Source organism: Trachinotus anak, unplaced genomic scaffold (genome assembly GCF_046630095.1).
Source record: "Trachinotus anak isolate AG129_WGS33_773 ecotype Australia unplaced genomic scaffold, CSIRO_AGI_Tana_v1 ptg000032l, whole genome shotgun sequence".
NCBI classification, from domain to species: Eukaryota; Metazoa; Chordata; class Actinopteri; order Carangiformes; family Carangidae; genus Trachinotus; species Trachinotus anak.
In genome coordinates, this window is record NW_027273883.1 from 16,973,255 (window position 1) to 16,990,242 (window position 16,988).

General features: G+C 38.5%; 1 protein-coding gene across 2 annotated transcripts in view; it reads left to right on the forward strand.

Moving 5' to 3' along the window:
* Positions 1–16,988, forward strand: part of col14a1a (collagen, type XIV, alpha 1a) — a 124,045-nt gene that overhangs the window by 102,336 nt on the left and 4,721 nt on the right. For both annotated transcript variants that reach the window (XM_071469378.1, XM_071469377.1), the window contains exons 40-45: positions 2,545–2,598; positions 8,519–8,572; positions 8,696–8,767; positions 12,229–12,264; positions 14,216–14,282; positions 14,477–14,668. In XM_071469378.1, the coding sequence (XP_071325479.1) occupies positions 2,545–2,598; positions 8,519–8,572; positions 8,696–8,767; positions 12,229–12,264; positions 14,216–14,282; positions 14,477–14,668 (475 nt within the window). The remainder of the gene's footprint in view (positions 1–2,544; positions 2,599–8,518; positions 8,573–8,695; positions 8,768–12,228; positions 12,265–14,215; positions 14,283–14,476; positions 14,669–16,988) is intronic.

The window sequence follows — 16,988 nt, forward strand, 5'->3', positions numbered from 1 at the left end:
AGGAATATCTGTGTGTGTGTGTGTGTGTGTGTGCCTCAGTGGGGGAATATTGTAGCTTCCAGGGCCCCGTTGTAATATAAGAGGGACCACAGAGAATATCACTACTCTAAATCATCAATTACCTCTCTCGCTCCCTGCTCTGCTCTCCCCCACCCTGAGTCTTCCTCTCTCTCTGTTCCTTGCTGCAGTAAATACAATGTAACCTTGTCATCAGTGCCCCCTCCACCTCCGTTTCAATTTGACAGTGAAAAATGCAGAGTGTGTTTGTGTGTGTGTGTGTCCATCTTTCTCATTTCTCGCTTTCATTCTGTTTATCAGTGTGTGTATGTGGTGTGTTATCCAGGGTTATCCAGTAATCATTTTTGTTTTGTCCAAGATTGGAATATAGGTTGTGTGTTTTGTGTATGTGTGTGGCAATAATTTAAAGTTGGTCTCCTTCTGGATCTTCTGCAGATGTATATGGTTGCCCCTCTTGGCCCCCTCGTCCTACTTAACACTTAATCTGTTGGACACTAACACACTCACAGCTCTGTCTGTGTGTGTGTGTGTCGTTCTGCAGCAAAGCAACCCCAAGGCTAATGTGTTGAATCGGAATCACTTGTGCACTTTGTCCCTGCTCGTTCATTTCTTTGGCCTTCCTGCTCAAATTATTCTCAAGGCCTGTTTCAGAGGTTGAAATAGGTATGTGTATCTGGGGAGGTGCGTGTATATGTGTTTGTTACTTGTATTCTTGTATTCAAGCCAATTACACAGCAAAAACTACAAAATATCTTGACTTTAACCCCCCACCCCTATTTAGCATTTGTAAGCTCGATATAAACACTTAAGGAATCGCTTGACATTTTGGCTCTATTTGCTCTCTGGGGGAGAGTTACATGAGATCGATACCACTCTATAATATGTATATCCATTAAAATGTATATATATATATATTAATGTTTTAAAGTCTTGTTGTTCAGCTAACTGCCTCCTGGCTGTAGTTTCATATTTACCAGGTAGACCAGAGCATACTATCGATCTTTGCATCTAACTGTCTGCCAGAAAGTGAATCAGCCTCTTCTTTTGATAAATAGTTTATAACTTACTCTCATATATGTGTAAGCAGACGCAAAGACATTTTGATTGTTTCTTACTGTACTTGTCAAAATGATAATGTCTATGAAGCCTCTGTTACTGGTGTATAAACAGGTCATGAATTATTGATGACATAGTGGTAATCATAAATAATGATATACAATTACACTCATTCCTTAGTATTTTATAAAGCATTTATTAAGTCATAATGATAGATACTTGATTACTCAACATTTTACGTTAAGTTTATGTTAAGTTTCGTTGATTATTTATTATCTGTTTAAGCACAGTTACAGTTGCTGTAACTCTGCTGGTTTAGTTGTTGACAAACACATCAGTTAACACTTAAAGATGCCCTTATATCTGCTTCCAACTACATTATAGTGTAACATTTTGGTATAAAGGGGGTAGAGGTGTTCCAATAAAAACTTTATCCTTCTTATCAAGTCACTGAGTCTTTAAGTTTTTTCTTGTTTTCAAGTGAAAAAATGGTTTCCAATGAAAATCAACTTGTTTAAACTATTTTCTAAAATGAAGTTTTATTTTCATTTTTCTCTGTGTTGTTTAAAGATATTTACCTTTTTTTAAATCTTGAAACAAGTTGAAATTCACTTGCAGCACTGGCAGGTTTTTTTCACTTGTTATATGGACTCCTTAGGACTCAGTGATGAGATGGATTTTTTTTCAGTGTATTTCTATTGCGTGAAAGTGACTGGAGCGATATTATCGCTGATGTTTCGGGAGAATGCACATCCGCCAACAACTAAACAACAGCACACCGTTAATCATATGAGGCCTGTCCTCTGTGACCCTGTCCTGTAATTTGAAGAACCTTTTTAACAGTGTTAACTGTCCTGTTTTATGAGCTCTCCAACAATGCTGAAGTGCAGAGATAAATCAGTTCAACACTTAATCCATGACTGTGGTTTGGAATCGGCTGTGTTCACTGACCTGCAGAGAGTTGGATGAAGGGGAAACGGGGCAGGAGATGGAGCAGCAGCAGGGTGGATGGTTGATATAGAGGCTGTCCTGTTACCAGGGGGTTAGAGGCAGCTTTGTCGCACAAATCAAATTTTATGTCTGCTGGTGTCAAAGCATCATTGAGCCAGACAGCAAACCTTTGTCTGTTTGACCTTTGGTTTTATGTGTTTTCATGCATTTTAAATATTTTGAGAAAAAAAAGATATTCTTTGTTATACTGTATGTAATTTGGTGGATGATGTGTTTTTAAAAATGAAGGACTGTAACAGACTAGAACGAATAAACAAGATGAATCCTTAAATCAAAAAATCTGATCATAAAGAATATCAGTTTATCGTGGCTGAAGGTAACATGAACTTTTATCAAGTGACCTCACAAAAAGTTCACATTAGCATAAATGCTGTTTTACTGTCCAGTTTCTGTCTGTACATTAACCACAGTTATTGTTGTCATAGTGATTTCAAACCTGCTTGTATGTGTTTCATTTAGGGTGTTCCTGGAAGCCCTGGATCACCTGGTAGAGACGGCCCCCCAGGAACAAGGGTAAGATAATTACATCAACTCTGCTATTGCACACTGTTACTGGTGGTACTTTGTGATGCTGTATATCGGAGAGCATTTCATTTTGACATAGATTTATTGATCTATAGTATGTGATATACTTTATATGTAGATGGTGATATTGTAGTTAGACATGTAGACAAAATGACTCTTTTTTTTTAAATTAAAGTTTTGGGTTAAATGGTGTGTAAAAACACAATCTTGAAAGTGGGACGTGAAAGCTGTTATTTTGTATAGATGGGGAAAAAATCATAACATGCTCAAAGATAAATGGATATGATATGATGATAGCAGCAAATCTTTCTGCTGACATCATCATTACTAGTTCTAGAGGGTGTGCTAAGATGAAAAGTTTTGGAAATGGTTTGGAGGAAAGGTAGCTAGGCATAACAACACACAACCACATGGAAATTAAGAAATCAGTCCTTTGGAAAATGCACCTTCACCAGATGTTGATACTTCAGCTATCAGAAGTTTTTCACAACTATTAAAAGTAAAAAAAATTCCAGATACTAAATGCATATGGCAAACTTTATAAATTAACATTTAACTGTCCAAAAAAAGCAACGCAAAATTTAATTGAAAACCAGTGCACTATATCTGTTCTTATTTTGGGTGATATTTTGAATGGGGTTTATGATACACAGTCAAACAATAGTTTGCAAGTCTCTTGCGGAAATATTTGATACTTTTCCAGCTGTGTACAGTGTCTAAATGTCCAGCTGTGTTTGTCTGTTTTGGTTTTATGTCCTTTCATAAAACTATACAAGTCGTCCCCCAGTTGTTGAGAACAGTACATACTGCCCAGCTTTTGAGCACAACTTGCACAATGGATGAGATCCCATTCATGGAGGCTCTGTGATACCAGCTGGCTTTAGTTGATGCTGACAGAGGAATCGGGCCTTACAATACCCAACAGGGCTGTAAATACCAAAACAGAAACGAAAGCCAGAGGGTAGTGTGTCTGCAAGCAGAAAGAGGAGGATTTATCCAAATGTGTAATATGATAACAGAAGAGTTTTGTCCTGGCGTGGCTCCTGGTGAGGTGAAAGACTTTACACATAATCTATTTGCTGTCTCTTCGTTGGCGAACAGGAGTCTAGATGCTCCCTTCTGTGGTTGGTTTCAGAAGAAGTCATACACAGTTCTTGGGCTCATCATGTGCTTTTCTGTGGCTGGAGTTTCTCCTCACTGTGCTAGATAGGTTTGGAGTTAAAAGGAAAGGGAAGGATTAATTCAAATCATATTTTGGTTTAATTAAAGGTGCAATAACAACTGCTACTGTACATTGTGAAATGACATTAAGTCTTATCTGCTTTCCATCCAGACTTTTTTTCACCATCTCATTTGTTGCTTTTAAGCTGCAGTGCACTCAAAATTTGTAAAGATTTTTTTTTATTACTGGTGCATGGCTATAACAGACACAGTGAGCAATGTTTGTCTACCCATCACAATTTTGGTGTCTGTTATCAGACATTTTCTAGGGAGTGAAACAGACTGACTCCCCAGTAAACATATAGTCTGGAACATGGCCTGAGAATGTGTCAGATAAACTTAATCCCAGCAACCAAAATGCCATCCCAAATACTTCTCCCTTTTAGGCTTAGAAAATTTGCTCACACAGTATAATAGTTAGAGGCATATGCCTGTTATTGCATTTTAGGTTTAAGGTTTAAGGTTAAGGCAACAGGTTGGTGCCGCACAGTAAGAAGATTCTGGGTTTGAACCCCGGGCCTGGGGCCTTTTTATGTGGAGTTTTCCCCATGTCTACGTGGGTCCCCTCTGGGTACTCCGGCTTCCTCCCACACTCCAAAGATATGCACGTTAGGTTGATTGGTGACTCTAAATGGCCCATAAATGTGTTAGTGAGTGTGTGTGTGTGGTTGTTTTTCTCTATGTGTCAGCCCTGCTATGGACTGGTGACCCTGCTATGGACTGGTAACCTGTTCAGGGTGTACCCCGCCCTTGCCCAATGTCAGCTGGTATTGGCTCCAGCACAATTTAGCCATCCACTCTGAGTACTGTCAACATAATAATGTTAATAATAATAATAAACTTTATTTATATAGCACTTTTCATACACAGAGTGCTGCTCAAAGTGCTTTGACAAATATAAAAGCATGGTTCATTTCTTTTGTGTGGCTAATGTACTGTCCAGTTTTTCTTGCTGAAAGCCACATGATAATATAGAAGAGTGTACGTCTCATTGTACCGTTGTTAACAGATCTGCACAAAGCAGCGACCACCATGTCTGAACCCTGAGGCTGCTGAAGATTTGTCCTAAATGTGGATATAAAATTGCCCTACGTTCTGCTAATGGCTTCTACAGACTGGCTACAAGAACATTAAATGTATTTCAATAAATAGGAAGACTTCCAACTTTGATTTAAAAACATTAAGTCAGGAGGCTTTTTTTCACAGCAGACTTGTCAAAGTAGGAAAAGTACTGTGTCTTCTAGGTTAACATGCTAGTTAGTTAATTAGGTCAACTCTTTTCAAGCTACAACTTGTAGTATTTCTGTTGTAGAGTCTGATGTTTAACTGTTAAAGAGCAAAGGTGGAAAAAGCAGACTGATTCATATCAACCTAAATCTTCATTAATCTTTATTTAAAACATCACCATACACATCCTTTCCACATGTTTTGCTTTTTATTGCTGGACATTTGTTGAGCTTTTATTTACATAATTGTAAATAAAATTTATTTACATTCTTGTGTAATCATGGTTCTCAGATTCTCTGTTAAAGATTAGCCAAAGTAAAAAGTTGCCTCCAATTGTAAGGGAAATAAAACTTTTTATAATTTTAAACACACAAAGCTCAATGCCTTTATGTCACAATTTATTAAGCCCTACTCTGTATTTAACTGAATACAGTCGTCTTCAAATTCTCAAATTACCAGCCTGCACTGTATCGCAGAATACTGTGCATGTTTACTAATGTAATTATTGAGTGTAATCATGTGAAATTACTAATCAGGGAGCAATTTGAGCTGCTGTCAATTGGGAAACGCGTCCCCTTTGCAGCACTGATTATAGCAAGCCTCCCACATTCATATTTCATCAACATGCTACAGATCTGTTGTGTGTTTTATATTTGTAATTATTGTAGAGACAGCGAGGATGAAAAAAATCACAATGTGTATGTTTGTAGAATCACAAAGAGCTAATTATAATGTAGTTTCCATACGAGACAGGAAACATCTTAAATCAGTTCTTTTATCACTGGAGGATTAATGTCACACACTGACGCCTCCTGCAGTGTGCTTGGACTGAATCTCCTCTTTTTCATCGGATGCATTGAAAGCAGTTGGGAAGGGGACGCAGTGAATACTGATAAGAATCGATTCACAAGAGATTATCAATGCTACAATGCTGCAGCAGTTTCTGCTATTACTGCTATTCATTTGACAGTTGTATAGACAGCAGAATATAGCCAGTTGAACAGTAATGATGAACAAGAAACAGCTTTTGAAAATCCCTGCTGCTCGCGCTGCTTTTTGTGGGTTGCTACTTGAAGAGGATTTATCCCGGCCACTTATCTGTATCATCTGATTCGTTGAAAGGAGAAGAGGGAACGCTGATAGCCCTTTGATTCACATAAAACTTATCAGCACGAGTCCACTGGGTATACAAACTGTACAAAACTTTCTATGAGGTGTAGACAAGCCAAACACAGAGTGAAAAAAGAACACAAGTCTGGCCAAGACTGTACAGTACCACCCAGTTGGAGCAGTTGAAACAAGAGTAACTGTCTCCTGGGTACTTAGTTAGTCCATATCAAAATGAAATGGATCAAGGAAAACTATAAATCTCTATTGTGTTATTGATGCTTTTATTACAGAACTTTTTCAACTCAGGACTCAGATCTAGGTTTTCCCGGACATCCAGACTTTTAAAACTTGTAGAGGTAATGCTGACTCATAAATCATTCAACAATAAGGAGTTGTACGTGAGCATTCAAGCTCACCTGAAGGCCCTTTGCAAAGAAAGTTTAGTTTTGTTAATGGAGGTTACACCGAGAGAACCTGCACACTTTTTGTGTGTAGTTATGCATGCAGACAAACCCCTGAATTAGATTAGCCTTGCCCCAGTTTCTCAGACTATAGGTCACACCATAAACCTGTTGCTGGTTGGTTTAACAGCAGCGATGCATTTTCATGAGCCTGACTCATGTGAGAGAAGGCACAAGACTGAATTTATTATTTTGAACCGAAAACAGAGAAAGTTTAACAAAGTGTGGATTACAATACAGTCAGTATTTATAGTGTGTGTGTGTAATTTTGACATTGCATTATACTCGAGCACTGGGTTGATAAACTAAGTATCTCAAATACTTCCATTCCTGGTGCTTTCAGTGTGATTTACTGTTCAGTGTTTATAGTGTGACACCGGGCTGACTCCTGTCCCAGCATCACATCAAATGCTTGTTTGGTTCACAGCAGGAAATTTAGTGAACTTTTTTTTTGTCTTAAGACTTTTATCTTCTCGTTCCAGATGTGGTTGTGCTCAGGTTGAAAGCACTTCAAAGTAAAAAGTTTGTGACGTGATGACACTTGAGTATTGGTTGGAACTTCAGCCTCCTCCAGAGTCCCATTAGTGGGTTGACCAGTTTTTACTGTGTGACTCCTGACTGACTCTCACTGAGGAGTTTCCTGATGTCACACTCTGGCTGAGGTTTTCAGAGATGCTCATGCTTATGTTATTGTGTAATGAAGGCAGTTTCTGTTATGCAGTCAAACACTGGTATGGTTATATTCATTTGGAAGGTAAAGTTTCTCATGAGGATTTAACAAAGAGGATGCTGTTGGTGCTTTGGCGAGCATTTAGGATGGAACGCCACAGGGGAATTTCTCTCACTCAGACATACAGTACGTCATCCCTCTTTTTGTTTACTGAAAGGGATTAGAAACTGTACAAGCCTGACATAACATAACCAGTATGCGTGCTAAGAAATCAAAGAGCAAACTGCAGTAAATGGACTGTTTCCTGCTTTTACATTTTTCCACCATCCATAATTTCAGTAACACTTTTATCTACCACATTGTATCCTCAGTCGTTTCATATTGTTCATTTTTAAGTCACTATTGTTTTTATTTCATGACTTGTACTTTCACTCATGCCAAATTGAAAACCATATAAGGAGTGTCCATGTTGTAAGGGCATCAGCCTCAGTTTGTGACCACTAAGTACCACAGACAGTACCACAGACATCCAAGCAAAAATGAGAGGATTAGCTGAACCTCAGGTTAAACTGTTTTCCAGGACAATCTGATGCTGTGTTCAATTTCCAAACTGTGTATTAATAGCACTGAATTTGTTCAATCTGAATGACCCATAAATATGAAGACACAACAAAGCCATCATCATGTTATTATATATCATGTTATTATATGTCATACATTCAGAAAACTGGCCTACAGAGTTGTCATAGGTATGAATGTGCCTCTGAAGTGAAAGCCGCAATTTCTTTCTCATGTGTTCTTGTAAGACCACAGCGTCATGGAGAAGACATTAAAGGGCAGAAATGGTATTACACACCTTGAGGCAGCTAAAATAGAGATTATGTAAAAGTCAACAGTCTTATTGTGAAAAGCTCCACAGTCAGGGAGAATGCACCTGTGTTTTGTACAATCTGTCGAAAGTAAAACCAGACATTTTGATTCGAGGCAGTTGTTGGCAGATCTGAAGAAGCAGTAACTCAACAGCTTCTGAGTTTGGGTTCTGTTAGTATCCTGTATATGAACCGTATTAGAAAATAATACAGTCAGTTTAGTTTGGTCACCTGCAGGAAATTCTTCAGGCCTCTTAGAAAGGGTTTGTGCAAAACAAAATTCAATCTACAGTTATGAAAGTGCACATAATATTTAAGTTACCGAGTCTATTTCACTATCGTTCTTTCAGGGTTTGCCGGGAAATAGCGGACCACAGGGACGACAAGGGCCTCCTGGACCCAGTGTGAGTCTCTATTGTTTTTATGCTCTCAGCATCATTTTCCTGGCAACTCACCCTCACACGTGGACTGACTGATCCCTCTGCTTTCTGTCACCTTCCTTCTCCATCTAACTGTCTTTCTCTCAGGGAGCCCCGGGTGCACCTGGAGCTCCAGGACCAGGTGGGCCAGCAGGGTCCCAAGGAGATCAAGGGCTTCCTGTGAGTGAAAATGTTTTCTTTTTGTTTTGTTCTGATCAATGTGAAAATATCTCGGATACAGAATTAGCTTGAGACACTAGAACTCCATTAAAATACATGCAATATTGCTTTGGCTGTGTGGGTTAGAAACTAGAGACTAAAAATGTTATTGTGTTACTGTGACCTGACCTGAACCACAATCTAACTGAGTAACCCTCACTCCAAAAGGTTTGGGACTTTAAATGCATGTTTCGTTTGTCCTGTTATGAAGAAGCCCATAGTTTCGAGTGTGAACTAGTCTCACACATTATCCTTCTGAGTCTGCTCAGCAGTGTTTGACATAACTTATTCAAATTAGCAATGAAACAAGACGGACATGACCTCTCCACCAAACATCCCCTCCACTTCCTCCTCTTCTCCTTCTGATTGCTCATATTTAGATGTTTTTCTCCCATCATGCCTCCCTAATCTTGCAGGGAACAACAATAACAGAGCTGCATCCCATAACATTGCAGGTTTGTTTAAATATAAATAGCATTGTGGTTTGGTACCAACACTGACAAGGAGTTCATGCTTTGGACATTTTGTTTGTTTTCCATATTGTCCTGTTTCATTTTCCCTAACTGGAACCAGCCTGTTAGTGTTGGACTCAAATCATAATTACAGCTATCATTTACTCATTAGTTTGTAGTGCTAATAAGGCTGATCTGTATAGATTATCCAAAAGACAAATGTTAGTACACTTATCTCATGAGGTGACCTTTTAAAAAACAATAAATACTCATTTGAAAATCAAAATGTTAAAAAAATGTCCGGTGACTCATGCTTGAGTTAGCCCAGCAAAAGAAGAAGAAAGATGTGCAAGTGACACAACACAAGCCCAGAAAAGGATGTGGAGGAGAAAATGTTGGATTCCAAACTTTGTGTAATGCAAACAGGAACAGATGATACTGTGGTGCTGGTGACAGCTAATCTAGTCTCAGGTCAGCTCTGCAGGCCAGCAGCAAAGTTTGGCTCAGAGAGGGGGAGCTATAAATCACCCACCGACACACTTCCCCCACTCTCTCTCTGACACACACACAAAAAAAAAACCAAAAAAACACAATGAGAGATCACATCTGCCTCATCTCTGAGACTTCCATAGACACAGATACCACATATGAATGCAGCTGATGCACAAACAGAATATCTGGAGTTTTAATCTCTTAAACTACTTAGAGTTTTTTTTTATTTTTAATTTCTATAAGTTTTTGAAAGGCTTGTCAGATGCATATTATTGTTTCCAGTATACAGGAACACATAGCACATATTAGGTATGCAGACTCCAGTACATTGATGCAGAAAAAGATAAATAAATAAATAAATAAATAAATTCAGAAGGGACAAAGCAAAAGAACAAAAAACTACTTAGAGTTTAAGTTTTAAACTTAACTTAAGCGTTCAATTGCTGATTCAGTTTTTATTCTCGCCCCTGCAACCTTTATCTGGGTAGCTGCTGTGAGAGAACACTTCCTCCCTTAAACAAGTGGTTTCTTATCAGGAATAGCAACAATTTAATCTCTAGGGAAATATAACATTTTGCTTCATCGTTTCACAGCTGACCTTAAGAAACCTTGAGGAAGTTGTTCCTAATAGTTTTGTTTGGGGTGGACACAAAAGTGCTACTGCTCTGAAAAATATGTTAAAGGACAGTGGATTTATACCACCTCCCGCAAGATAGAGTGTAAAGATTCAACAGCAGGATATCAAGCCCTGTCAAATCCTTGACTTGATATGTTGGCATCTAATGTGGAACCAAACTGTTCTGTTTCAGAAATGACACGATACATCTGGAAATGTTATGCTCTATCTATCAAGATCAAAATTCATGAAACTTCATAACACAGAACAGGACAAAACATTTTTATTTTTATCTAATTGTACAGGTCTTTGCAAAATCTAAAATCTTTAGTCAACTGGTCCAAACTGTCATAGTCATGATGAGCCAGATGTGACAGATGTCAGTTGTGGATACCAGCTATAGCCTTTGCATTTGGATTATAAATTTTAGTTTACCTATTTTGTCTTTGACCCTAATGACACAAAACTCACAGCTGTTGTCACCAGACGTACACACCTCTGTATTTACAGCTGGCTTCATAAGTCTGTCTGTTGTCATAGCACTTGATGTGTGGCAGTGAGTCCAAGTGTGTGTCTAACCTGGACAAAAATACTGCTTCTGAATGTTCTTTTCCAATGACTCAACCAGCTGAGGGTTTTTTTAATTTATCTTGCTTGACTTGGTAGTGAGCAGCCTTATGTTCGCCAGTTACAAAAGAAAAAAATAACAATGTTTGACCGTTTTATCATTCCACATCGAAGGGCTGTGGAAGAGGAAAGTCATCATAAATGTACTTCCCTCTGTGGATGAACTGTAAAACATTTTGATTGCGAAAACATCTACTCAGTACTTTGGATGGAGTATACATATACAGGGCACTGTGGGAAGATAGTTTTGATAAAATAATAAAAGAAATCAGATTTTTATGAGAAACTGTCTTTCTTATGCCCAGATACTTACTTTGGCTCCCACACAGTTTGATTTGGTTTTCCCATGTCACCCTGATAAGACAGTAGACATTTATGTGCCCACAAAGATTCAGGAGATCCAGACTGACACACAAAAGAGATCCAGTAGAAGACTTTTATTGTGGAGACCTGCACTCAAATTCAACGGCTGTGTCAAATGTTGGCATCGGCTTTCTATCATCTGCAATATAATATGCATATGATATGCCAGAGCTGCACACACATTTTCTCTATCATTCTCTATCCACCAACCCACACTCTCTCACAACAAACACACAAACACACACAGCCAGTCAGTTAGTGGTCAAGGACATGTTTCCCCCAAGATAAACAAGCCTGTATTCAAAAGATATAACAACATCAAACTGATATTTATCATCATATCATATCAGCACATGGTTCTGTGGCCAGGAAGTATTTGTCTTTTATTTGCCTCTGGATTACAACGCATTACGCTCTGATATGCATTCACAGGCTTTATGTGCTTGGCAGGTTTGTGGTGTGTGTGTGTGTGTGTGTGTGTGTGTGTGTGTGTCTGTGTGTGTCTGTGTGTCTGTGTGTTTGTGTGATGATCAGATATGCATCTGTGGCAGTAGCAGTAAGCAAACCCATCCAAGGCACAGACATTGTGCTCTTATATGTGGGAATGCTAGCTTTGAGGCTTATGTGTGTGTTGTTGTCTTTATGACACAAAGGACCTGGACACACACTGTCAACACTTAAACGCATTTAGTTGTACCAGCTGTCAGATTAGAATATTGAAAGGATATGTGTTTGAAGGATAAGGAAAATGGTAAAGAGAGATGGAGAGTAACGTGGTGCAGGCATTAAAGGAGAGGGAGATGAGCATGGCTGTTTCTGAGTAGACTGGGATAGTTGAATGTTTATTCTCCTCCTGTGCTTTTATGTTCCAGGGTCCGGCTGGTAGCAAAGGGGATAAGGGAGAAAGAGTAAGTCATTCCACTCACACACCTCAACCACTGTTTAGAGCAAATCAAGTTTTACTGCTCCATTTCATTATGGAAATATTGTTATTTCACTGAAGTAAAATACCGACAATTTCTCACTAATGCTCCACACCCTTGTTTTGAAGAAACCAATTGCTCTCCAGTACACGTTTACTGTTTCTCGTTCATCTTTTGCGCAAACATTCACTTTATTTCTCCCTCTTCGCTCCCTCAACCTCGTTTAGAGCAAAGCAAATCAAATCAGTGTTCATGGTTCAAATTTGCAGTGGAGCTATTTTTGCTGACACAGTAGCGAGGCCATCACTGCCGAGGGCTTGAGAGACACGCAACTTGCCAACTTGAATCAAACCTGTAATTTCTGTTTCTGCTTCATTTTTACCAACTGCTGGGGACACTTGTACCTTGCTGCAGCTAATTTTCAGTTCAGTACTCAACATGAAAGCCTCCGGAAAAAAAATACATGAAAGGATTTTCTCCTCTGTGTTGTACATTTGTGGTGGTGGTGGTGGGGTGGGGGGTGGGGGGGGATCCAGTTGTGAATAAAGCTGATTAGAATCTGGTTAATATTTTGTAATGTGCATCTACCCTAAAAGGGTCATGGACCCATGGTGTTTCATACAGTAATAACTGCACAGGGGAAAAGTAAACATTTCTTACAAAGCTTTTTTCCTAATGTATTTTGCTATACAGAGTAATAGATGTCGCATCAAATGACTGAATGATGATGATGGTTACAAGGCAAAAGAGGAGACTGCCAGCTGTTGAATTCATTATAAACACTGGTTAAGCAGTGAGACCACTTTGATTTAGGAAAATGTACTTTTAAATGTTACCTTATGTTATCTTATGTTAAATATATTACCTATAATGTCTTAAAGCACAAGTCTCAACTCAAGTGACAGATCTAACCAATAAGGGTCTAGTGCCAACTGAATAACTCAAAATCAGTATCTTTTCAATGGAATATTATTTTGAAGTTGTATTCCTATGATTTAGTAATGCACTTCCCTAAAGCTGGAGTACTTGTCAAAGACAAAGAGTGGTCAAAATCAAAGTGACAGTGGCTGACATATCCTTTAGTCTCTTGTAAACATTGGATCCTGCATTTCCCATAATGCAGCTCAGTAGCATGTTTTATTATCATCAGGGTTTTTTTTTCTTAGTTTCTTATTTTATTTTATTTAGAAAATTTCATTCAGAACAACAGAAAAACATTATACAGCTTTTTATCTCTCATGACAAATAACATGAACTTTATAAATCCACCAAATACCTTTTTAATTGGATCTTAAAAAGACTAGATCCTAAGTTAAATATTGAGTAAGGCCCTTTAAGGTAAGTATCTAATAAAATCTATGCAGATGCCCATAAAGACATTTTGGTACTTTCCAACAGTTACTGTACCACATACTAAGTTATATCAAAGCTTTTTTGCGATGGATGACCTTTTCCCTTTGAAATCCTAACCAGAAAGGCCTTAATAAGGATACTAACAGTTTAGTTTGATGCATTTGTTTATACTTTTCTCCCTGTTAATTTCAACAGCAGTGAAAATGTTTATTTACAAATTTATGTAGAATATCAACATAGTTCAGGGGAGGCATAGTCAAAGTCAACAGAGTTATGCCCATATAATTATCTGATTAAATTTTGATTTATGTTGTGTAATTTAATTGTGTAATTTATAGATACCCTCTGGTTTGCTCTCAGCTATCTGTTTTAGCCAGGATAAATATAAGGGGCGTCAGCGTGTGGAATAAAGGTGGAGTACGCTCATAAAAATGCCCAGAAAACACACACCCACCAATTTATCAACCATTGGTCTGGAAGTTTATGTTCCTGTGGTTGCTCAAATAGAAAAGTGGTATCAGTCTACTGTGTGGTTGTGTAATATCACATCCTAAGAGCTGTATGTGTGTTGTTTGTTCCTAAGGGTGATGTGCAATCCCAAGCTGCTGTTCGTGCCATCGCACGGCAAGTGTGTGAACAGCTCATCCAGAGTGAGTAATGAGTGGCATTTACACATTAACACGAGCATGAGACTTTAACATGTGTCTGACCTCCTCTTGCAAAATTTTTATTCTATTATTTCACTTGATTTGTTCTTAAACATCACACAAAACGAAACAAAAAACAAGCAAAAAGGACCCAAAAGATAAACGGAATCATTTCAAACCATTTCCTCCTCTTGCAGGCCACTTGTCTCGCTATAACTCTATACTGAACCAGATCCCCGTCCAGTCGGCGACATCGGTCCGAACAGTGCCCGGACCACCAGGGGAGCCAGGTAGGAGAGGCCTCCCAGGACCTCAAGGAGAGCAAGGTCCTTCTGGCAGACCAGGCTTCCCTGGTACCAACGGCCAGAATGGGCAACCTGGGGAGAGAGGTGAGAGAGGAAGATGTGTTTCTGAGTAAATATGGGATTATTTAAGTGATGGGACAACATATGTCAAGACAGACTGACAGGAAAATACACCTTGCAATATTCATCCATATTCTCTGAAATAAACAGAGTCATCACAGTCCACCATCAGTCCATCACTGTCTGGGTTGTGTCTAGACACTTTAACTACATGCTAATGTTTATATTAGCAGTGATTGAGGGGAGAGACATTTGGGTATTTATTAGTCAGACCTTAATGCAGTGAGCTGGTGATTCTAAAAAACCTAATCTACCTCTGACCTGAAAAAAGGATGACTAATAATATTTGGGAAAAAATATAATATGCAGTAAGTCTTTTTTAGAAAAACGGGGGGCATTTTGTGCCTATTACAGAGCTGACAGGAAATCAGGGGAGGAAGAGAAGGAGAATAACAACAACAACTGGTCTCAAACCAGGGACGCTGTGTTTCACCGTCAGCGCCGCAACCTTTGGGTTTTCTGTTTTACCTTACAAATGAAAGAGGACGACTTCTTTGGAAGTAGAAATCTCTTTATCTAACTCCACTGATTTTACACATTAAAGTCTCATTATAGGTCTTGGAGTACAACAGCATATGTAGAAAAGTTGTATAAAGCTTTTTGTGGCTCCAGAGGGAGCTGAGCGAAGTCTGATAAATTGTCTTAAAGGATGTCACTTGAGTCAGTGTCAGCACAATTACATTTTCACTTCTGTCGCTTTCTTTCCTGTTGCCATTTTCTGAATAAATGGCACATGGTAAAAGGTACCTCCTCAGCCAGAGCCAGTTGTTTGGATAAACATTGTTATTGTGATATGACTGTCTAAACCTGTGGTGTTGTGATAAATGTTTATGTTGAATAGGAGCATCTAGCTGGTGAGAGCAGTGTGGTTGTAAAATAATCACATGTATTATGTATGTAAAGTGTTGCATTTTCCTTATCAGACAGGGGCTTTTATTGTGAAAAGAAAGAAAATTTGCCAATTTCCCCAGTTGGAGCTCCAACCTGCCTGCTTATTTGCTTTATTTCATGTTCTGGCCTGATTTTGATTCACCAGACAAACTCAGAGTGAGGGTCAGTCCAGATCAGAAGACAGTAACTCCAATATCCATGAGGTCATTCCCCTGCCACAAGCCCTCAGACGAGAAACAGCCTTTATGAGGCTTTGTCTTCATCACTAAAACATGCAACCCACACTGAAGAACCACACACTGCATGAGCCTGCACACACAGAAGGTTAGGAAAGCTGAGAGTAGTTGAACTTCTTACAGGAAATGTCCAGCATGGTTACGTCCTCCTCCACAGTTCAGACCTTTGATTCTTCCCATTAACATTTATTATCTGCAACCACACACAACACACACACAGACACACTCACATTACTTTACTGTTTTACAATCTGAACTGAAACCAGAGTAGGCCAAATGATACAAAAGATGTATGGTTTATGTAAGGAATTTAGATTTGTTGCTATTATCACAGCTGGTCCATGCAGGGCTGATACAAGAACCAGGAACAAAGCTGTGCTTTGGGTCAACAGAGGGTAAATTAACAAACTAAGCCACTGTAAAGAGAACAACACAAGACGATGTTGTTACTGTAGAGAATACATTTTTATTTGACAGTAATGTAAAATGTTTTTCTCCTCAGCTTCATTGTCCTTATTTCCTCTTTCCTGATACAACTGATTGAGTCAGTGATAAAACCCGCAGCAGGACAGAAAATATGTAGATCAGTTTTGTTTATGGCTCTCTAATATTAGAGTGAGCAAAAAAAAAAAAAAAAAAAAAAGATTCCATGAGGTCATTCAAACAGCTGCTCCACTGGACAGCAGCACAGAGCCGACTCTGGGTTTATTATACGTTTTATTAGACTGTTCATCCAGGCGTAATTTATCCAGCACATTTTCTCCAAAGATTTTGCAATGTTAATACAGATGATGGGATGGGATGGCACAGTGGTGGAAGAGTATTTAGGTGCTTTACCTGAGCCAAAGGAACAATACAACAATGTAAAGATGCTTTATTACAAGTGAAATTCCTGCATTCAAACTTACAAAGTATTAAAAGTAAACGTACTCATTCTGCAGAAAACCTGTCTGTGACGGATATGTTTTTCTAATATCTTTTACTTTTTATGTAAACCACTGGTTTAAAATTCTAAAATCCATTTTATTTTATAAGCTTGTGCATGTTTTTTTTTTTAATATAAAATCTTAATCTGAAAAGTAACTAGTCACAATATCTGTCATGTGAATGTAGTTAACCTACAATATGTCCCTCAGAAATGTGGTGGAGTAAAAGTA